Raw genomic sequence first — 23290 nt, 5'->3', positions numbered from 1 at the left:
CAAATGAACCTCACCCTGGGGCACAGGCTGAGTTCCTGTATTTCAATCAGTATTTTCTGTATTTTAATCAGTATTTAATCTTTAAGGGGCAGCCTTTTCTGGGGCAGAATGCCAAGATCACATTCCCCTCTGGCATTTATTCAGATGAGCAGTGCACCCAAAGGCCTGGCCATCAGCCTTCCCTTGGACCTCCATCTATCTCATGGCTTGCTCACAGAGCTTATCTAAAAGTCACAAACATTAAATACTTCCCAGCCCAGAGCATCCCCAAGATCACAGCTAAGGCCTATGGCATTTTATCTGCAGGAGATGTTTGATAGCAATGGTGTAACAGCCAATGGGACAAGAGCCCCTGGCCTAAAATCTGGATTTGCACAACTTGCTGCTTCCCTCAAACTGAAGAAATGCCTGGCATCATTTAAAAACAACTGGTAGGATGAAGTACTTTCAAGTAAAAGCCTTTTATCATCTCTCTGTAGACCAAAAGCATTTTATTTCTTGTTTATGGTGTGCTAAAGAAATATGGAATAGAAGCATTGTTGAATGGCCTCTACTGTGTAATTCTAATGTCTGGTACCATTATTTTTAGAAAAGAAAAGCCTCACTGAGAGAACTGGGGTGGCTTGAGATTGACCAAACATGTACAGCCAATAAAGCCCCAAAATCATTAAAGCTACCTTAGCACATCATGCCTACTCTTTTTTTCCCCTTTCCTTTTTCTTTTTCCCCCCCTAAAGCCCTAGATGAGATTAATGAACCCTTTGGTTTTATAGTAGAAATCAGTCAAAAAGGCAATAATCCTGTTTGTGACAGAGTCTGGCTGCAGTCCTGGACTTTAAAGGCTGATACTTTACCATGGCTGTGACAAAGGAGTTTATTCCAGCCATTCAGTGAGAAACAAGGCTACTTTATGGGGGTTTATTCTTTTCTTCTTTTAGAGATTTAAGATTTTCATGTGGATGTGTTTTGCAGTTCCTCTGGAGATTACAAATGTTTGGATGATAAATCATGAGAGGGAAAAAAGAAAGGAAACCTCAAGGAAATGAAGAGATCATCATGCAAAAATAAACTTGGTCTGGGGTGATGGGAACATCTGCTGGGACTTCACTGTGGGCTAGAATTATGCTGCATTCCAAGAAAACCAGGAAGAGCATCAGGATTTGTTATGAGACACTAGATGTAAGCTGATTAACAAAGTTGGTAAGGTCAACAATGGTTTTAATTTTTCCTACTCTGAATCTCACGGTACAGAACATTTAAGAATGATACACTGACCTTTTATATTAAATGGAAAAGCATGTGAGATAACCAGCAACAAATGACCTTTGCTCTGATCCAATCCAAGCTTCCCAATAGTGCACTTATGGAAAAGTCCAAGTCACACACATCAGTGCAATGAGATCAAATCTGTTGTGGTCCAGCTTTTCATATGGACAGTGTGTGGGAAACCACACAGAACTCTCTGCAATTTAAAAATCAGCTCAGCAGCAGAACCCCCCATATATTTCCTGACTGCTTTAAAATCATTTTGGCTGAGTCAAGAGTGACTGATAATATTCAGCATGACTTTGTGGAATTTAGATGTCTCCAATAAAATAGGAAAAGCTTTTAGGGAGTGCTTGATTGCTGACATCCTCTGCAGCAAAAGCCAAAAGCTTATTGAAGAACACAAAATAAATGAACACGAGTGCCAAGTGAAAATATTTAATCACAGTAATCATAGACATTTGCAGACACAGTAAAAACCCATAATCAATGGCACTCCTTTTATATATTAAATAATGAAACAGGGAACAACCACACAACACAATTCATCACCAGCAAACATAAAGAAATATGCCTGGGCCACAAGAGATATTCCATTTTTCTTCTTATCAGAACAAGATTATAAACATTCTTCTGGGATTCTTATTTAGCCTATTCTCAAATATTTTTATGATAGAGCTCTGCTCCAACCTCCCTATTTCTGTGTTAGGATGCCCCCTCACAGCCTTTTTTCCCCTAATGTCTCATCTAACTCTTGCTGTGCTTTCATCTTATTAATTCTTGCTCTTTCCTAAGGGAACATGAAGATCCCATCTTCCCTACAGCTGCCTCTAAAGTATTTGCAGACAATTACTGAGTCTTTCCTCAATCTTCTGTAGACAACTGCTTGTACCTTTTCCCACAAGTCTTGTATTTCAGATGTCCAATGATTTTAATTGCTTTTTTCTGGACTCCTTGTAATTTCCCTGAGCTCCTTCTCCCCATCCTTCTAAAAGTAAAATGTTAAAAATATTCCAGGGGAAGCTTTCCTGGTGCAAAGTGAAACAAAAGGATTACTTCAAATTTCAAGCTTTTCTATTCAGTGTCTTATCATCAACTCATATTTGGCTGCAGTAAAACTCTCAGATCCCTTTATAAAAAACTGCTAATTCAAACTTTCACCACAACTGAAAACTTGTACCAAGGACCTTTGCCAACAAATGAACAAATTTAAAGGACCATTTCATTACTGCTGAACACAAACACAAAATTCTCTGTCCCATCATACTGGTTACTAATGACAATTCTGAAAGATGACACATATAAAATGTTAGCATTTATTAATTCATCCCCTGCCAAAACTTGAAAGATGTCACTAAACTGGAGTGAGCCACCAACATCATGGTGCCTGCAAGGAGAGGCTGAGGAGCCTGGGCTTGTTTACCCAGGAGATGAAAGGTTTTTGAGAGGCCAAAAGGGATTTTCTTGTATCTGCAGGAGTCACTAAAACAGATGGGTCTAGACAAGAATAAGAGAGAAAACTGAACCAGCTGAAGTGCTGACTTTCCATAAGAAAAAAAATACAACAAAATCAAAAACAGAAAAAAATTCTCAGTATAAGGAAAAGTAAATATTGGAACACATTGCCTTGGAAGATTATCTTAGGAGGTTTTAAGATTTAGCTGGACACAGCCTTGGGTTTAACTGGTCTGAAGTTAGTAGTGACCTCATTCCCATAAAGTACAGAAAGATTTCTGAATGCCCTGAGCATCCTTAGTAAACCACAGCCTGGACAATTAAAACTTGCATCTAATATATATTTTTTTTTTAACCTACATTCTTAAACTAAATCATCAGGCCTATACCAGTTTACATGGTTTTAACTCTATATTGTGCCATTTCTGCTGCTGTTTGAAACATCTTCTGCAAGAAAAGATGTAGAACTACAGATCTGAAGTCTCATTTCTGATTGCAGTTTAACCCACAGTATTTTTTATATTAATGTCTACCTTTAGAGGCAGAAACATTAAACCAGAAAGAATTTCCTGAATTCCTTAGGCATACAGTTCTTAAGCTATTATGGCTTTATTTATTCATTAAGTTAATATTTCTTTTGTGCATATGAAGTTTGCCAATATTATTTTCCACCCTCACAGCCTCAATGTTAGCTCTTCAGTAATATCACTGTGCTGAACACACCCACTATTTTGGTCACCCATGAAAGGAGCATTTCACACATTGGACTGTCCTATCCTGAGATATTTATGTGCTCTTGTCAGTAACTGAATTGGTGACATTGAGATTTAATCATGTTTAATGGATAGAGTGGAAAACAAGCTGTGATCCTTGCCTGAGCTGGGGGCTCTGACTCATCATTTGTTAACACAAATTTCCAGTTTCCCCCTGGGCTCCTTGATCTGACACACACAGGTAAAGCAGCCTGCACTCAGTCACCAGCAATCAGACTGCAAAAAACATCTGCTGGAGCTCCATTTCTAACTTCACCTTCAGTGCCCAGATGTAAGGGGTTAGCTGCACTTCTTCATTAGTGGTTTGTCATTATTTTATCCTGCTTTTACTCAGAGTTAGGATTAAAACACAAAGGACATTAATTTCTTCTTTGGACTTGGTTGTTTGTTAAATCTTATTTAAAGTGCAGAGAATTCTGCAACACTTCTAGTTAAAAGTGAGCAATATGGAGGTGAATTGAGCTAGTTACAGGATTTTTTAAAGCTAAACAGTTTTATAAAGAGCTAACACCTATATTATTTATACTTTTGACTTAATAACCAATCACTTGTGACCTGTGCTGCAGGATTTTTTATCTAACCAAAAACTACTACCTGAACACATGAAGAAGGAGGCAGAAGGAGGAAAGAGACAACACCCAAGAATCTCCATCTTGTCCCATACCTATTATAAATTCTAAAAACCTCAAATTCAAAACCCTCCACCATATGGAATCACACACTTCTATTTAACTACACAGCAGTGATTTCAATTCCATCACTCAGATTTGGAAATCTTCTCCAAACCTCAAGTCAAAGCAGTGTTCTCCTGGGGGTCAGTGTCAGAAAGCACAGAAAATTCAAAACTCCCAGGCTTCAGGGTTTGACAGTGCTCAGTGCAGCATTCCCCATGCCTTACACCATTTTCTAAGAGTGCCACATTTTCTGTGTTTGTTAGGGTTTATTACTAACCCTATTGATAAACCACTTGAGAGTTAATTCACAAGGAGATTGCAGCAATTCCTCTTGTTAACAGAGACTGCTGGACAATTGCTTTTTGTGTCCTGGCAGGCCCTCAGCAGAGAAAAAGATTCTAAAACTGAGATCTAAAAGGAGCCTTAAAAGAAACAGAACAAGTTTATATGCCCTACCCATGGAATATTCAGCTAACAGGCCTTTTCAGGATGAGATGGATATTTAGAAAACACAGCAATAGATGGTTGCAGGGCATTTGTATATCACCAGGCAAAATACAGAAATAAACCAGTGATGAAGAAATTGAATTGCAAAGAAATTCCTCGGGGCAGGGGATGAAATCCTACATGAATTAAATACATCAGTATGCTTTCCAGTTAAGGATGAAGGACAAAGGCACAGTGTGCAGAACAAGCAAAAGAAAGAAAAAAAAAAAAAAAAAAAAAAAAGAAGACCAAGAAGCAGAGATTAATTTAAAAGTGCTTGATGTATATTTGACTGTGTGTGAGAACAGCTCCCCCTGAATATAAATGTATGTTTGAGTGAGAACAGCTCCCTTGAACATAAAGAGTGTGTATAGAAAGCTTTCAGAGGAAGGGGTGATACAATACAGAGCTTCTGATGGGAGCCAGGAGGAGAAAATACACATCTCTAAAAGCAGTTACACTTTGAAAAGGACACCAAATAAAGCCATTATCAAAATGGACACTGCCATGATGTCTTTTCCTCCTTTTCTTTCTGTTTTATTGTTGAACTCCCCATATCTAGAGCCATATCCTACAAAAAATCTCAGGTAACAAAAGGAGAAGGAGGGAAGAGGAGAGAGGAGGGGAATTTGATAGGAAGTCACTCAAATACCTCATGCAGGCAATCTCCCAGAGCAGAGGGAATTCTGCTGGTGGCTCTGGAAGCACCAAGTGACTTCTCCAGCCCACATGATTATTTACAGGAATAAATACCTGAGAACTTCTTCAAGAAAGTGAAGGTAGGAAAGCAGTTTATGCCACCCTTGGAGTGAAGGAAAAGCCAAGAAGGATTCTGAGAGTTGCAGCAGACAAGAACTGGTTTCCAGGAAACTCAATCCAAGAACAAGAACAAGTGTCCTGCAGGAGCAGGACTGGACATGGTCAAATCCACACAGACACTCTGTGGAAAACACAGCACTGCCTCCCCCAGCTGTCTGAGTACCTGGAAAAGGGTAACCAAAACACTGAAATGTGAAGTGGGCAGTGAACATAACTTACTCTGATTTCAAAGCATTTCAGTTGAATTCCCTCCACAAGAGGCTATTAATTAAACAAACAAACAAACCCTAAAAAACCCAAACAAATAAAAAAAAAATCCAAAAAACCAACCAAGCAAAGACACAACATAGAAAAGGGCAAGCTAAGATCCAGGGTCAATAATTAGAAAAAGCCAGCAAGAACAAAGCCCTGCCCCCAGGGCAGACAAGGACAGCAGAAGAGCATCTGAGCCCCTTTCTGAACTTTGACTCAGCTCCTGCTTGTGCTGCTCAGTTTGGGCACATGACTTCCAAAAGTCATAAACTTCCCTGATAAATTCATGCCCCTTTAGGCTTTGGAGATGTTTCACCTACAGGGGTTTTGTGCATATTTCCCCTTTCATTCTTGATGTGGATGGCAGACTTTAAACATCTGTAAAATCCTGTTAAGATCATCTGGGCTACTAAGGTGCTTTCAGTCATGAAATTAAATCTTTCCAGGGTTTCAGACAGAGATTTTTGGAGGGTGGTATTCAGGAAGTGATGAAAGTAAATAGTGGCAAAGAATTAGGAGTTACCAATTCACATAAATCCAGAGTTATCAAGTCAGAAAAATAAAATGTAAACTACAGAGAATGAATTCTTAATACTGAAAATACCCACTGAAATCTTTCAACATGTAATACAGGTTGGTACAAGTTTTCATGCACAAATTTAGAAAACAAAAAGTGATTATACTTTCAAGGTTTTTTTTTCAAGTTTTTGACTCTACATGAGTAGTCTAAATAAAATTTTAAAGGGTAAAAAGCAAAAAGTAAAATCTATTATTCTCAAATTCTTCCTTCTTCCCTATTTTTTCTGTCTTTCTAGGAAAAAGAGAAAAAATGTAGATACAATGCAATGACAAAATGCAGATACAACTTATTTTTCCATGTCCACATGCCAACATTTCTGTTTTAGAAAGAAATATCAGAATCTTTTTTTTATCAACACTTCTAATGAGACATTAACACACATTTTAGGTAACTAGCACTAAAGATGAAATGCATCACTTTCAGAATAAAAAGAGACACTTCTACATTTCTATATACTCAGATGCTCTGAAATACTTCTCATTATAATAAAACACCAACCTAGGAAGAAAATGCAGGAAACATAATTTTCCCATATTTTGAAAGTTCCCTAATAACTGGAATTTCCCAAAGGAATAGTTAGGCTGTCTCCAGTAATTAACTGTGTAGAAGAAAACCAGCTTAGCAGATTTAAATTCTGGGAAAACCATGCCAAGAGCCAGGATTAGTTTGGCAAAGAGACAAGAGGGTCTCTGTGGTTCAGATGAGGGAAATGAAAGGGCCAGAGAGTGCTGGGGGTGATCAGGATGACTGGGTATTTAAAGAGAAGAATGGACACTGGTGATCAAAGGGGGATTGACAGTGTGCCATGAGCTGCACACTTTGTGTCCTGCCACCAAGCCTCACACTCACACCCTGACTGAAAAATTACAGGTGACAGTGCTGGAAGTGACTGCTAGTGGGGATTGACTGGATTAGTTCAGTTAGCACAGGATTTAAATAAATCTCTTGCTGCTTAATTCACCAGGGAGGGAATGTTCAAAAGGAGATGGTCAGAACTGAAAGGGAAAAAAAATAACAACAAAGGCAAGCAAAGCATGGCAGGTGAACCCAGGAGCCAAAGCACTTGGTGCCTGCCCTGGCCCTGGAGGATTATTGGGAAAACATTTCTGTGTGAGTGGGTCTGGGATGATTACCACAGGACACTCAGCAGATGAAGAACAAGGCAGTTACATGAAGAAATTAAACAAGAAGTGCACCTGCAGGCTTGCCTGTTCTGGGGGAATGTGGGGTCAAAAGTGGAGGCTGGGTTAGAGAATGAAAGGAGCATTTGATTACTGCTAAAAAAAGGTGTCATTCAGTGTGATTAAAAAAAATAGAGAAGATAATGAAATATCATGGTTCAGTAGGAAAGTTTCCTATGGGACTTTGGGAATTATTCTTCTGCCAAGCTCTCTGTTATTATTCTATTGGTTAAACAGGTCATGAAACTCCAACACTTGTGAAATATTAGCTCTAGATCCAAGGAAAGAAGAGTTATCAGTACTATTTAAAGAATTTACTGCACTGGGAAGCACATGGAGAAAGAAAGTTCCTAATTCCTTTCCACTCTCATATCAGATTTTTAACTTGGAACCAGAACTGAGCAGAAGTATTGGATATCATTTAAAGATGAGTGGAGGAATTAGGAAGGTTTACTGATCTCTTTTTGAGGAATGCAAAAGTGAGCATGACTGGATGAATCATGTCAGCTTAATGCTGCTCTTTTGTCAATATTATTTTAGAGTATGATATTCTGGGAGCACAAAAAACTCAAATAAAAATCGAATACAAACTCAAATAAAAGTACAATATAAGAGCTGTTAAAGAAACCAGAGCCAAACCTGTTTCAGGACTTGCCTTGTGAGAATGAGCAGATACAAGCAGCACTGAGAGCTTCAAATTTTGAGGGAACCTGAAATCTGTGACCTGTAAAATGTGATATCCCTGTGTTCCAAATAATGTTACATTTCATGGGAGTGCATATAACTCATGAGAAAAATAGTCATTAATAAATAATGTGATTAATAGATGTTAGTGATTCATAAATTACTAAAACATTAATGCTGTATCTGCTCAGTTGCATGTGGGCTTGAGGAAAATAATGATTGCCCCATGATTTCAACCTGCTCTTATGTGGGAGACCCAATTTTCCTAAGGAATCAGGAGGGCAGTCCATGAATGAGGCTGTAAATATGTGATTTTATTCTGTGGTTTGAAAGCAGCACACTGCACTGAGAAACAGGAAAAGAGGCTGCTGCTTATGGAAGTGACTATATTTTAAGTTTTCACAGACCTAATAGGAAGGTGTAGTATAACTGAGCTGTAAAACAGTGACATTAAAATCTATTTTTATTATTGCTACACATAATTTAAATTTGGTTGTTGTGCCCCCTCTTTTTGCTCCATCCTATCATTCACTCCACTAGGTATTTTTTTGTTTATGTAAAATTGCTGCTCAAGGAAATTCCTGCTGTGTTCCAATAGGAGGTTTGTTGTAGAGAAGGATGCAGCACTTGACAAGGAGTGTGCACGAGTGTGTTTTTATTACTCTGCTCTGCTTTATTCTTTCCACAGCAAATAAAGAGGATTAAGGGTGCAGATCTTGAATGATGGATGATAATTCTAAGCACAGCAAGTAAATCTTTTGACTGCCTGACTTAGAAGTACTTATTATCCTCATCAGCTTCCCTCATATCAATACTCCCATGCTGTTATGTCTGTCTAACACACTGAGATAGTCTAGTGCAGACAGAGGCCAGCTTAAAAAAAAAAAAAAAAAAAAAATTAGCTCAAACTTAATTCTGATACTTGTTGTAGAAATTTTTAGAAAACATGGATGAAAGACATACACATACTGCTCATCTTGTCACTAAAAGGGATCATTCATCCATTCTTTACTCTGCTATAACAGCTCCTTTGTGTTTTGGACATACTGCCATTATCCTGTCCTAATTCCATTTCCATTCATTCCTTCACAATATGTTCCCTTTAGGAGCTTGGATAGATGGTCATGCTGCTTTATTTATCCCTAGCATGGCACAGGTACATCACACCAACCAAGGCAATCAGATATTGGCAAAACAGCCCCTGAGCTCAGTGTGGTTTGATGTGGAACTACAAAAGATAATGAAAAATCTTGCAAATTTACCCACAGAGGCATAATTCAATTATTCTCCATGTCTATTTGTAAAATTTGGCTCCTTCTCTGAATATGGGAAGAAATTTGTCAATTAGATAGATACATGGATTTGGATCCATTTTAGGAACCCTCTGTTGGGAAAAAAAAACAATGGACATCAGATTTTTTGTGTTCTGGTCACTGCTGAGATACATCATTTAAATTCCTGGCCAAACAAGGATTTGCATTTTTTCTTTTACACTGATAAGGGATCTCCAGCATATTTTAATCCTACACTTTTGAGATGTTTCCAGGAACAACAAAAACACATTGTTTTGAAAAATACAGGAAGAAAAAAAAGAAGAAAGCATAATCTCATTTGTATTTTTTTATGGGAGTTGATAAGGCTGAGAAATTTCAGACCACTGCTTTAAAGTTTACTGTGTGTTATTATAGATACTGACCTTCTGATGCTGCCAAACATTTGTGCATGATCCAAAAAATCTTCCAAAATCTATGTGGCACATGTGTCCAGCTTTTGTCAGCATTATGTTGTCACTGTGTCCATCACAAACTCCCAGGATGAAGGTAACAACAACCAGCCAGCACAGGAATCAAAGAAATTCCTTATGGCCTAGTGAGGAAAACAAAATGAAATATCCAGACATGACATATCCAGATATATTTTTGATGCTAATAATTATTTTTATACGTAATTTTACAAATGCTGTGCTTGTTGGTAAAATTTTACCAGGCAATTTTGAAAAGAGATTCCTGAGACAGGTCTGAGTAGGAATGGTATAGGGATGGCACTCAAACATTTCAAAGTTACAGTACAAGAACAATTTTATGCATGAGGTTTCACTTCTGTTCCAAAGATACCTGAAAGTCTACAGAAAACTTTAAGGCAAAGGTGCTTAAGAAGATAAAAGCTTCTTGGAAGGAAGTGGCATTTTCTGTTCAGTTTTCTGCAATCAATTGCAAAAACAACTGTCAGGAAATTATTTGAAAATGCACAAATATAACCATTTGCTTTGTAAAAGTTGTTCTACATCCAATGCACTGTTTTGTACCTACATGGATTTTTTTTTTTTTCCTCCAGAACTCAGTCCATGTCCCATGAGCCTAAATCACAATGCATAGAATGCAATACAGAAACCCAAACCATCCCTAATCTAGATCTTGATGTTTTTGGAGAAAAGCTGCTTTAGCCAGGCAAATGACTATTTAGGCTTTCAGGAATTCCCTGGGGATGCAGGGTGCCACCTGCAATGCCAAGGCCACAGCCCAAGAGTTGCTGAATTTCATGTCTAACTCTGCTACTTACTCACTTTGATGACCTTGGATAAAACACTGAAGCTTTCTATGATTTTGTTCACCCAGCTGTAAAATAAGGATATTAAAGCTTGTTCTGGACCAGTTTTCTGAGCACCTTAGATCCAGTACTGTGTGAGTAAAAAATTATGAAGGAGTAAAAAAAAGAGAAAGGTTCATTCACTAGCAAGCACAAAGGGAATGCATAGTAGTAATTTTATGCATTCCCTATGTAATCAGATCTGACTGCATCTTATATACTTTAAAAATTGGAAGAAATTGGATAGGAATTGGTTTTAGAATATTCCACATTAATGGTGTTGTTTGCAAACAGCAGCAGTAGCAAGAAATCAAGTTTTCAATCAATAATTAGCAGTATCTCGATTTTGAATTGAAAGTGTTGTCCTACACTTCTACCATAAAACTGTAAACACACAAACTTGTAAGAAAATCCCCATTCTACTCAGATTGTTCCTGTTTAATAGAATCAAATGACACATGATGAGTTCAAGTGTTCATAGTCAGAATGTGGATGAGAAAATGCCTATGGAATAATAGTTTACCAAACATATTTATAATGCACATCTACTAACAAACTGCTATAAAAGCATTTCATTCTCAGAGTGCTAAATACTTAAAGCATTCCTTTAAATTTAAAATTTTGTCCACTAATTTATCATTTGCATGGAAAACAGACTTATAAAGACTGTCCCAGAAACACAAAAATTGAAAATTTTTCAGGGGCCTCAGAACATGTTCCACCCAACAAGGAATTGATAGAAAGATTTCCTTGGAAAACCTTTGCTTCTGTAAATGAAATTTCCAATTGTTTGGCTCATGCAGAACACCTAGTTTCATAAAATCAGAAATGAAATGCCATAAGAACATGTGATATAAAAAGCATGATCTTCTGTATTTCAACTATGACTAGGTGGTTTTGATAAAACAGCTTTCTGAAACTCTAGGTATTGGCATGGTTGTTCCTAATTACAGGAAATCTCCCAAGATTTTTATGGTTTATATAAAATGAAAAAAGTTAAAGAGCTGACCAAAAAAAAAAAATTTTCTGAATTCAAGACAATTTCTATTTCAATTTCTCTTCACCTTACTACTAAATTTCAAAACATCTCTATAACACATTTTTATAGAAAATATAATATAATACCATGCACCTGATAAAAAGCAATATTTCCTTAGACAGAGAGTGGCATTTAAGTGCATTCCCTGGTTTTTCTGCATGAGACTTGTCTGTCTCGTGTCTGAGCCACTCTTTTTGCTGCCTACTGAATTTGGTTCTTTTTTTAACCCCATGGCATAGCATGAAATGTGTAATAAGTTTCATTATGATGATTACTTCTTGGTAACTCGATTCCAGAGGATGGTGATGGTGAAACCACTTTTAAATTGTGTTTTCTTTCAGTGGTGCTCTCAGTGCAGACTCCCTGTGGATCTTTGCTAGTGTGGTAGCATCTGGCACCATCTGAACCAGTCCTAATCAGAGGGAAAAGAGTTTGCATGAAAAATCCTCAACTTTAAAAACACAGGGAGACAATAAATGCATATTGCCTGTTGTTTGAGCATTCCATGCAGAAAAAAAAAAAAAAAAAAAAAAAAAAAAAAGCCAAAACCAAAAAAATTAAAAGCTTTAAAATGAATGAATTCAGTATATAGATCAGTATTGTTTTACACTTGCTCTTTGGAAATTAGAGATAAAGGGCACTGAGTGGAAAGGACCAATTCTGCTAAGGAGAAATAAAATCATCAATAACAATATTGTGGATATTATAACAATAATATAACAATATTGTGCCTCAAGGTACCAAAAAGGTGAACAATTTAGTGAGATTCAAAGTGGGTAGAATACATACAAAACTAAAAAAAATAAAATAAAAGTAGGATCAGATATTTACTAATGTATATGAAGTTCTTTGTTCCTGAGACTTGGCTTTCCAGCCCTCTGTGCCTGTCCCATGTGTGCTCTCTGCAGTACAGGGAGGAATTTCTCCAAGAATGTCACTTGGTGATGGGCTCCTCTACTTCACCATGCCTGGAAATTCTAGTTTTCACTGAGTTTCAGTGACAAGTGATTCCTGTGACTGCATGACCATGAAATTACCATCCCTCATCCCCCTTGTGTGGGAAAGATGGCCATGGAGAAAGTCAAACCTCCCAAACGTGTGTCCTGTGTGACCACTTGTCCTTTATCCTTAATTACTAACTGTAAATCAATTATTTTAAAGCTGATGTAAACTCATGAGGAAAGACATCTGGAAAAGCTGGGAGGCACTGAAGGGGTTTCTGCTGCTGTGGTGCTGGAAGGAAGAGACTGTCAGGGAGAGAATGTGATTTGCAGATGATCCCTGCATCTCCCTTGGCAAACATCAAATTAGGCATTTGTGTATAGAAGAGCCTATATATAATGTCATGGCCATTACACATAATTCTTGTATTATGTGCCTTTGAAGGAGAAGCTTTCAAGCTTTGATTCCCGTCCCTATGAAGAAGGGAGGAGTTTTTTCCAGGTCACCACAAACACATGCCTTGTGCCTGAACTCATCTATGCTTTTCTCTTATTTCCTTTAGATCATTCCTCCTCTTTTATGTTCACTTTGTGGCTCAGAAAGCAATGATTTTCTTTTAATTTTTCCACTTTAATAGCTTTTGTGCAGAGGGTAATCTGGATACATCTGCCTTCTGTTGGAGCTAGGATTATTTCCAGTAGAAGATCTGGTCAGGGAAATATAGGCAGCTTACTGCTGTCAGCAGATTTCTACAGCAAGCAATTGGTACCCCTGCTACAGCTCTGCTGTAACAACCATAAAAGAGAGAAATTGAGCTTTCAGATGAGTCAGGCCTGCCCTAAGCAGCATAAATCACAAGAATAATATTTCAAAATCAACAGCACAAAGCTGTCATGGCTTGTCTGCAGGTACTTTGTGTAGCCACACACATCTAGGCTCAATTAAGCATCTGTGTAGGACTAGACTGGATTAAAACTTCAGTAGCTGTGGCCAATTTTCTCCAAAGCCCTCTTTTTGATATGTGAATTTAAGAATGCTTTGCAAGCTGACAGTGTTGAGGCTTTTGGAAAATTCTAGCCTAAGTTGCTACAAAATCCAAAGAGTTCTAGAGAGGCAGAATAAATAAATTTTATGCACCACTGTTTACATGGAACATGAATAATGTAATACAGGCTCCTTGTGAAATTTGAGACTGACCTTGTCCTTTCCCTGTGGATAAACACCTATAAAGGATCATTTGCATATCCAGCCCCTCTCAGAGCCAAGTGCTGTCCATCACTCGAGTAAGTTGCAGAACCAGTATCTTGATGTAGATCATCACCTATCTGAGAAAATTGCACATGAAAATCAGTTTTCTCCTTCAATACCAGACAGGAATAATGCCCTATTTCACTGGGACTTTTTTTGGCCACCTAAGCAGCTACATTCATACAACTCTGTCTTGTTTTCCTTTAAATTCCTACTTACCTTTCTGTGTCAGGACCGTGTGGATGGCACACACAGACAGGAGGAGTTTTGACAGCCACTGAGATGCTAACAAATGATCCCTGCTTAACTGTGGCCTTTCTGCTTATTATTCCCATGTAATTATTAGAGTTTGAAAATTTAATCCAGAGGTAGGACCCTAATTTAGTAACATTTTAAAGTCTACTTAATGCTAGATCCCTCTGCACAAATGACAGTTTGGCTAACATTAAGCATCACAACTTGGTATTTGCAAGGGAATTTTGTCACAATTTTACATTTTATCCATTACATGATTCATATTCAGTTCCAAGCAGTGATGCAGTGATGACCCTTCTCCCCATGGAGTTAGTCAAACAATAATCTCAGTGAAATGGGGCTTTAATTATAGCTGTAAGAATTAATGAAGAGATTATTTTCACCCATGGCTGAGTAAATGGCCTGTGAAAACAACAGCTCTGATATTTGTTTCCCCCCATTCACTCCATAAAATACATAATTTTATTGATATTTTAAGTGCTTTATTCTTTCATTACATTCTTTTTACACAAGCATTCCAATCTACAGACATTTACTGCCAGGAAATAAGAACTTGAGGAGACATAAACTCATCTTAAAAAGATAAAATAATTGAATCTATTTTTCTCTCATCAAAAGGTAATCTTGACTCCAAATAATTCTTCTTAGCAAAAAAAAAAATTGAAAAAAAAATAAAAAAATCTTATTTTCTCCACTTACCTTCCCTCAAATATACAGCAGGAAGACAATTTAGTGAGATACCCTTATCAGTTATTGTGCTTCTCATTTATGTATGAGTTATCTGTCAGGAATCAGCAATGGAACTGTGGTACAAGTAAAAACTATTTTAACACGTTTTTCTGGCAGGAGAAGGTGACAGCACCTTTAATACTTCCAGCAGCTGGACAATGAGTTGGTTGCTGAACATTACTAAGTAGGAAAAAAAAAGTTTGAGTAGAGCCAATGCAATTGTCTAAAAGCCCCATGAGCAGGTGTTTGCTCAAGGTAGGAACCTGCTACTTCATATTGAGTCTCAGATGGAATAGCATATGAACCAGGTTTCTAAAAGTGCAGAAAAACTGAATATTGCTAATTTCTCCCCTTAGCAGGCCTGGAAAGCATACTGCTATTTCTGAGAATCACAGCTGCTCAAAAGGGCAAGTTAATTTAAGACAGCATGGATTATTTTTTTTTTTTTTTTTTTTAATTATTTATATTAATTTTTTAGATTTCTCATTTGGAAAAATGATTCTGCAAAATATGTAAGAAAATTACCATTGGCAACCAAACATTTTGTACCCATCAGCCATTTCATGAGCCTGTGTTCATCTCTAAAACCAACACCCACTTCAAGGAAAGACACTTATTCTTTTTAAGAACTAACTAACTTTAGAATGCATGCAGTGTCTTTTGTGGACGGACTGCCCTGAGCTCTGAAGCTTTTCTAGGTGACAACAGCAAAAGAAAGCAGAGTTTATTTTGAGCCAGAGTTTATTTGAGCTCCTCTGCTCCCTGCCCCTCAGCCCATTCCCCCACGTGCAGAATTAGGTTTGTGTGGGAAATGGAGCCTCTCACACTCCAATATTTTGCTTTTTTAAAGACATATGGACAAGGCTGAGGGTTCAGTCTTTCTGATCTATCTCTTCTCTGAGACTTGCCCTCTGACTCTGATGTCATTAATAAACTAGGTTTAAAATATGAGTTTATATTCTAGTCTGGTTGTCTTCACCAAGGGAAAAAAAAAAACTGCCATAATTTGTTTGACTCTCTGCTGATCAAAAAGGTGACACTTCAGTGTGTTGCCTCAACATATTTCATTACAAGTTCTAGTGTCAACAGCAATAGGGATAAACAAGCAGCAGGGCTAAATCAAGTATTCCCAGACTCAAGGTTTAAAACATAAATTAGGTGAATTTTAAATGATCATTTTATATAGCAAAAGACCTGAGGATTAGTGAAAGAACATACCTTAAAACTAACATTGATGTTTCCACTTGGAGCATTTGATGAAGGAGATTTTTAAGGGAAAGGCATTGGATGGAAAATAAGAACACGACTGCAGGGGAAAGAAAGATGAGACAGAAGAACAACAGTGTCACATATACAAAATACCAGGCCAATACAATACCTCTGAAAAAGATTCCAGCTTTAAACACTGCTCAGGAGCACTGGCAGAAAAAATAAATAATTCTTGATATTATTGACTGTTTCATTGGGTCTGGAAAACAAGGAATTCTTTTCCCCAGACAACCTGCTTCACTTAAATATCAAACCATATGAACAGATAATATTTTATGTACTAATTGTTTTATCATTTTCACCCAGGCTTCAATAAGCTTTGCCTGGAACTGGGTGGATGAATTATATAAAATTAATCTAATGAATCTTAAAGCATTGAAAAGCCTTTGGTCTCATTGTTTTCTGAAACAAACCCATCCCTGGCCAACCTGACAGGGAGGCAAAGAACCTGACAATGTCTTTGATGACATCACTCTGGCTGGGGATACAGGAAATTTTGGAAATCATTCTCTATTTTATCTGGAATTCATCTTAATTAAGCACAAACTCCAATTTTCATGCTCTACAGCTCCTTCCACCTGAAGATCTCAAAGGGCTTCAAAAAGCATTAACGAGCCAAGCACTGCAAATCCTGTGAGAGTTTGGGGTGGAATTATTGCCCTTATTAAAAACATCCAAGGAGGGGATGGGAAAACCCCTCAAAAGCATCTAAAGAGTTAATAGCCTGGTTCCTGGGAATAATGAGCACCCACAAGAGCTGCTGCTGTCCTTGCAGTGCCAGGGAGGATACAGAGCTCCTCCAGACTCAGCTGTCTGCTGCTTTTCATCTGAGCATCTTAAAGTGTGGCAAACATTGTCTGAGCCACAGCAGAGCTCTGAGATGGGCCAGTTACCATCACAGATGAGATCCTGAGCCCCTCTCCCCAAGGAATTCTGCAGATTGAAATGTCTCAGTGAGTGCTTGAAAGGTTGCTGTGACTCTGGTAGAGCTGGGAGCAGGGCTTGCTACTGGTAAAATCAATAGATGACACCAAAATGAATTAAATTTAGTTAATTATAAGCACTTAAAAGTTCCAATTTGCATGATTATACTGACGTACAGTCCAATCAAGAAACTACATGTATTTATAGAAAGATAATGGTCTATAATGATATAAGGAAAATGAAAGGAAAAATATCTCTTCAGATATTACATTTAAACATTTTTCTATCTGTCCAGCCAAGCTGGGGCAGTATAAATAGCATGACTTTATGGTGAGATACCTTTCCATTAGTCATTATTTCCAAAAGCCTGAAAGCAGGGAGAAGCAGCAGGCTTCAAATCCTTCTGACTTGTATCACACACAATTCCCCCAAGCCTGTGGGGTGCTGGGAGACCTCTGTTCTCAGCCAGATCAAGGCTGAACAGCAATTACTTGGAAAAAAACAGGTCAGAGGCAATTGAAGGGATCAGCACCTCTTAGAATCAGGTCTACTATGGATAATGAGCCAGAGAACAAAAACAGAGCACAAATTGCTGTAATTAGGCAGCTATAACTGGTTATATATATGGCTGTCCAGGTTTGCTTTTTATTTCATGCTGGATACATTTTCCTTCTCCAGAGATGAATCAGATTACTCCTGGCATTATGTTGTTTATGAAAATATTTTTGAGCAATGAATAACTGAATCTTAGTGCTCAAGTCAAAGTCAAGTCAAGCAACACTGAAGAGCATTGCTGTTTCCTTTATCCCTAAGTCATTTTTAATAGGGGTTGTAGATACAGATAAGCCAGTGTGAATATTTCATATTTTTAACAATTCTCAGCCAGCTGGGCAAGCAGACAGCTGGCTCCAGACTTTTTGCTGCTCCCATACCTTACATGGGGGAGTGAACCCCTGTGCCAAGGGCTGCCTGGTGGCTTCCAGGTGCCCCTGCCAATGCCAGCAGGGCAGCTGAGCTGGGAATGGGCTGAAATCTCTGGCTGGTGTAACACCCAGGCAGCACCTACCCCACCATCCTGTCCCTGCTTTGGAGGAGAGCAGGCTGGGTGTAAATCAAACAGGTGGTTCATGCTCAGTATCACTATCATCATTTCCTGGTCAATGCAGGCATTCTCTCCTTCTCCCCTTAATGCTAAAACCCAAAAAGGAAAATGGAATGGATGGCACTTACATCTGGCTCTATGCCTTGGGCAGCAAGCTGGGGGCTCAGGGGGCAGAGCTTCACCTCCTGGAGTCAGCTGAGCTCCACCTTCCACACCTCCTGCAGCACAGGAACCACTGTGGCAGCATGAAAGGACACAAAAGCAGCTTTTATCTATTTATTAGTTTATTTATTTATTTATTTGCATTGTCTTTCTGTACTTTAAACAAGCAATGCAGTTTCCAGAGCCAGTAGCATCCATGTGACCTTGCAACAGCTAATGAGGTCACACTGGGATATTAGAAATAATTTTACTCCACACTGATGCTGTTTTTCTGCCTAGATGTGCTACCAGTAGGTTCAGATGGAAAGAGTCTGATTCCAATGGCATGGAGTGGCAGGACACAGAATGGCTCCAAATGGAAGGAGGGCAGGTTTAGGTTGATGTCAGAAAGAATCTCTGCCAGGGAAACCAGGTGGAAGGTGCCCTGCCCATGGCAGGGGAGTGGAACTTGAGGATTTTTAAGGTCCTTTCCAACCCAAAGCATTCTGTGATTCTGTGATTCAACACCCTTCTCTAGGGTTTGACCAGCCTTGTATCTCATGGGGTTTATTGCTTTTCCTCTGATCTTCCCAACTTGCTGCTTGTTGCCTCAACACTCTGATCTCTCTTGCCTCTGCTAAGTGAAAGGTTTGGGAGCTTCTCAGTATCACAGTAACTGCAGCCTTGAGATTAATCTCTAAAATCTGAATTATGCATCACTGATGTATAATGTATTACTACTATTTCTTTTTCTTTAGGTGGATTTTCCTTTAGCAAATATTTTTGTCTTTTTACTTCCGTGTTTGCTTTGCTGATCTCAGTAGCAGCACTGAGAGTTTTCTGAGAAACCCTTTGAAAATCTTTGAATCCTTAACAAGGCAGAGAGATTCATGAGACTGTTCATGACAACCAGCAGTGGCAAGTATATTTTTATTTGGCTTTCTGCTCTGCCTTGCTGAGACTTCCACGAGAAGCAGGTTTACACACCAGGTAAGCAGCAGCAGCTGTCCTGGAAAATTAACAGTTCTGAACTGGAAATGCACCTATGCAATATAAAAGCTGCACCCACTGCAGAAGAGAACTGCAAGTTTTACTGCCAAGGAGGCATCTCTGCAGATATGTGTTCAGTGTTCATTGCTGAGAGCTATTTTTGAGGTATTAACCACATTCCACTCTGGTTGTCTTTGCTAAGAAATGGGGATGTGTCCAGCCTGCCAAGAACAACCCTTAGTAAAGCTTTCAAGAAACACTGCAGCTCTAAAGATTCAAATATTTTGGGATGAGGTGCTGAATGTGAGCAGTCCTCTCAGTGAAATGATAATCAGCCTTGGTGCTATTATTTCTGGCCACCTCCAAGTCCATTTGAGAAGCCACCAATGAAGGAATTTAAATTAATTATTAATTAATTAAATTAAAAGATCTGCAGACCTCAAGAGTAGTAGTGATGAGAGTTGTCCCATTAAATATCTATGTGTTACCTGTTTTCAATATGTAAAAAGTTTAATCTTTGGTTTATTTATGTAAAGGATATTAAAAGAAAGAAGTGTTACCTTAGAAAAAATAAAATTCCCTACAGAAACTTAGAAGGAAGGGGCAATATTTTTTAACAAACCTTTCTTTTTGGGTCTCTGGCAGCTTTCACTTTTGTGGCAATGTCTTCTAGAATTCTGATGAGTTTTTCTTCCTTAGAAAACTTATTCTTCAGGGCTTGTCCAGCACAGAATTGGAGAGCAGCCAGTAGTTTCTTATAGCACATTCTGAAATGAACATCATTCTCTGAATTCTTCAGCAGCCTGAAGGAAAGAGAGGGGAAAAAAAAAATCTGTGTATCTAAAAATGAATTTTATTATACATCAGTTCCAGCAGGAACAATAAACTCCAGACTAATCTACTCTTGGTCACTTTGGGCAGCAGAGAATAAAAAAAAAATGTTATTGCTTGTAGGCAATGAGACTCAAGTCCCATTTGATAAATAATGAGATTCTAAATGTATTGAATAAACAGAAAACTGTCATTTCTAATTGTCGTACATAGTGCAATGCCCATATTGCTGTTTATTTCTGCAAGAAAAGTTAACAAAGTGAAAAGAAGTTGCATTTTTGAAGTCCAGTGTTAAATATATATCCCTAAATATTTTTTTTTTCTCCTGCCAGTTCATTTATACAAGCAAGCACACATTAAAGCTAGGAGGTGCATTTAAAGGCTGTTTCAGTCTCAGATGTACCATCACTTCTAGAAACTTTCACTATTTTAAGCTGAGGAGTCATTTCTGAAATTGGCTATACTGCTAAAAGGAGTGAAATGAGCCCATTTTATTTTGTTCTTTCCTGGTAAGTGCTGGTCTAAAGCAAAACTCTTCTGAAGCCTGCAAAAGCTTTGGAACTGGAGTTACTGTCAGCATAAAAGTCAGAAATAAAACCAAACCCATACTCTTTTTAATAATAATCACCATGCAGTCTAATTACACATTTATTTGGGTCAGGAAAGCTGGGGAGTTTAGAGGGGTTTTTTTAGTTGATCAAATTAATCTTTGGGAAATGTTTTCCTTATGCAGGCCCGAGGTTTTGCACACTGTTTGAATTATTTTAGCAGGTGTAGCTGGAATCACCAGCTCTGTACTGTTAGAACATCCTGCCCATCACCTGGGATTTCCCTCTGCCTCAAGGACTGCTGAAGTGCTCTTGGCTTTGTGTGAACTCGCCCCCTCACTGCTTCACCCTGAAGAACATCTCAAACCTTAAATTCCTCAGAAATGTCTGAACCTTAATGCAGTTTCCCCGACCTAAAAAATAATTCTACTTTTCACAGGATAGAAATTAGAGAAGCTCTTGACTTTAAAGACACATCCCATGAATGAATATGTCACATATTAATATGTCACAAAAAAAAAAAAGAAGCTAGACCAAGAAATTACTTGAAGCACTCATATTTAAGGGTGAAAAACTATAATTTCTATATAGTCTTCAGCTCCTTCAAATCATATATAAGGCATGAGAGTATTGCTACTGCAGCACATGCCTCTGCTGGTGATGAGGGATCTTATAGAAAGCAGTGATTTTCCTAGGTCCTCTTTTCCTAAATAATTCAAGGCAGAACAATGTCACCTACCAGTTTCTGAAAAGCCTTTCCAGTTGCACAAAACCTCTGAACATCTGAGGATTTGAAAACCCTTAAAGAATGAGTGGTGCTTGTATCAGAAATGCCTAGACATGAAAGGGGAGTGATATGAGAAGTTTATCATCAACACTCTCTGGAGAAGTCTGAAATTACTTTTTTTTTTTCCCCTGTAGACCAGTAAAAACAAATAATTACTTTTTGCATCCCAAGGAAATAAAAGTTGTCATTGCAGTGCCTGGTGGAAGGCAAAGCTCAGCACACAGAGGCTGCTGAGCCTTTCACAACCTGAGAGCACCTGCACTCCTGGCAGAGGACAAACACATCATTCCTTATTTCAGACTAGGTCCAAGATTCCACAGGATGGGATTCATCTGCCTAAATGTCAATAGCTCATGTCATTTTAGATATCCCAGGAAATCCAATTCCTGCAGCAGCTGTCTCAGGCTCCCTGTGCTGTTTAAACCTGCTCAGGGCACTGCCCCACACTCTGCACTGCCCTTTTAGCTCAGCTGTGGGCAAACAAGACCATTTAAATAAAATAAAATAAAATAAAATAAAAAACCAGCAAGTCAGGAATAGGCTTGCTGATTATCTTTTAAACAAAAGCACCACTGGTACAGTCCAAATCTTCATGTGGGCAGGAATTTTAGTCTATCAAAGCAAAGCCCAGCCAAACATTGCATTTTCCTGGCACACAGTCACTTTTTTCACTTCTGTCCTGCAAATATAAATGCACCCAAACTATCACTGAGAAATCTGTTCTGAACTGGAGCTCTAATGCTGGTCAGAGCCTTGTCTGCACTAAGGCTTGCACTGGAACCAGCTCCTGAGATCTAAACCATATTCATTCACCTTCTCCATTTTTAGCAGCACGTGTTTAGGGAATCCATAAAGACTACCTCTCATGTTTGAGATGGCCCTTTAGTCCTCTCAGATACAGAGAACATTAAACCTGCTTTTATTTCCCTGAAATGAAAGGCTTGGGATTTCACATACAGGAAGCAAAATGGCAAAACCCAAATGGTTTCCTATTTTAAACAGAGCTACTCCCTGCATAACACAGATCAATGTAGAAAGTCCATTTTTTGATTATTCTTGGGGCTGACTGCTTACAGAAAATAAGCTTATCTACATGTATGACATAATGATTTCTTTTTCTTTTCTGGGAAAGGATTGTGGGCCAGGCTCAGAGAGCTACTGCATAAGGACAGGAGGGTGTGTGAGTCAGGAGTGGCTCTGGAGCCCAGTCCATGGGGAAAGCTGAGGCAGTCAGAATGTCACTGCTGAAATCCACACCCTTGGCAGCATGCTCTCATCCTGAACACATAGGGCAGCTTTTGACAGTGCAACACAAGATTTTAATCATAAATCATCCAATCAGCTAAAAACACAAATCTAAAACATTCTTTCTACACCTATTAGACCTCAGTTCTAAAGTACAGAAGTAGTGTCAGTCCTTACACAAAATTTACCCATATAGTTCTCTCTATTCACCTAAATTATTCTAACTGTTCTCTCTAGAAATGCAAGCAATGTTCTGCTATGTTTTCATTATGTCTGGGGCTAAGTTACTGAACTTTAAACTAGGCTTTAGGGCTTTTTACTCTCTTAAGGCACTTAAAGTATATTACTACTTGCTTAAAACTAAAACTTCTACTTCATGTCTGTGTGGTTTAATATATTTTAATTTCTCTAAAGGCTTTAATTCAATTCATGCATTCTTCTCTCTCTGAGGGACTCAGAGAGGTTTCTATTTTAGACACTCCAA

The 23290-nt window shown here is 38.3% G+C and overlaps 1 protein-coding gene across 1 annotated transcript in view; it reads right to left on the bottom strand.

Annotated features, from left to right (window-relative positions):
* Positions 1-23290, bottom strand: part of PIK3C2G (phosphatidylinositol-4-phosphate 3-kinase catalytic subunit type 2 gamma) — a 138359-nt gene that overhangs the window by 46298 nt on the left and 68771 nt on the right. Inside the window, 10 exon segments of the mRNA XM_056511614.1 lie at positions 9867-9895; positions 9897-10000; positions 10003-10036; positions 12071-12207; positions 13935-14038; positions 14040-14062; positions 16188-16224; positions 16226-16275; positions 18393-18482; positions 20018-20198. Of these exon segments, the coding sequence (XP_056367589.1) occupies positions 9867-9895; positions 9897-10000; positions 10003-10036; positions 12071-12207; positions 13935-14038; positions 14040-14062; positions 16188-16224; positions 16226-16275; positions 18393-18482; positions 20018-20198 (789 nt within the window).

Source organism: Oenanthe melanoleuca, chromosome 1A (assembly GCF_029582105.1).
Source record: "Oenanthe melanoleuca isolate GR-GAL-2019-014 chromosome 1A, OMel1.0, whole genome shotgun sequence".
Lineage (NCBI taxonomy): Eukaryota > Metazoa > Chordata > Aves > Passeriformes > Muscicapidae > Oenanthe > Oenanthe melanoleuca.
Note: the sequence above shows the minus strand (reverse complement) of the source record. Positions and strands in the feature narration are given on the sequence as shown.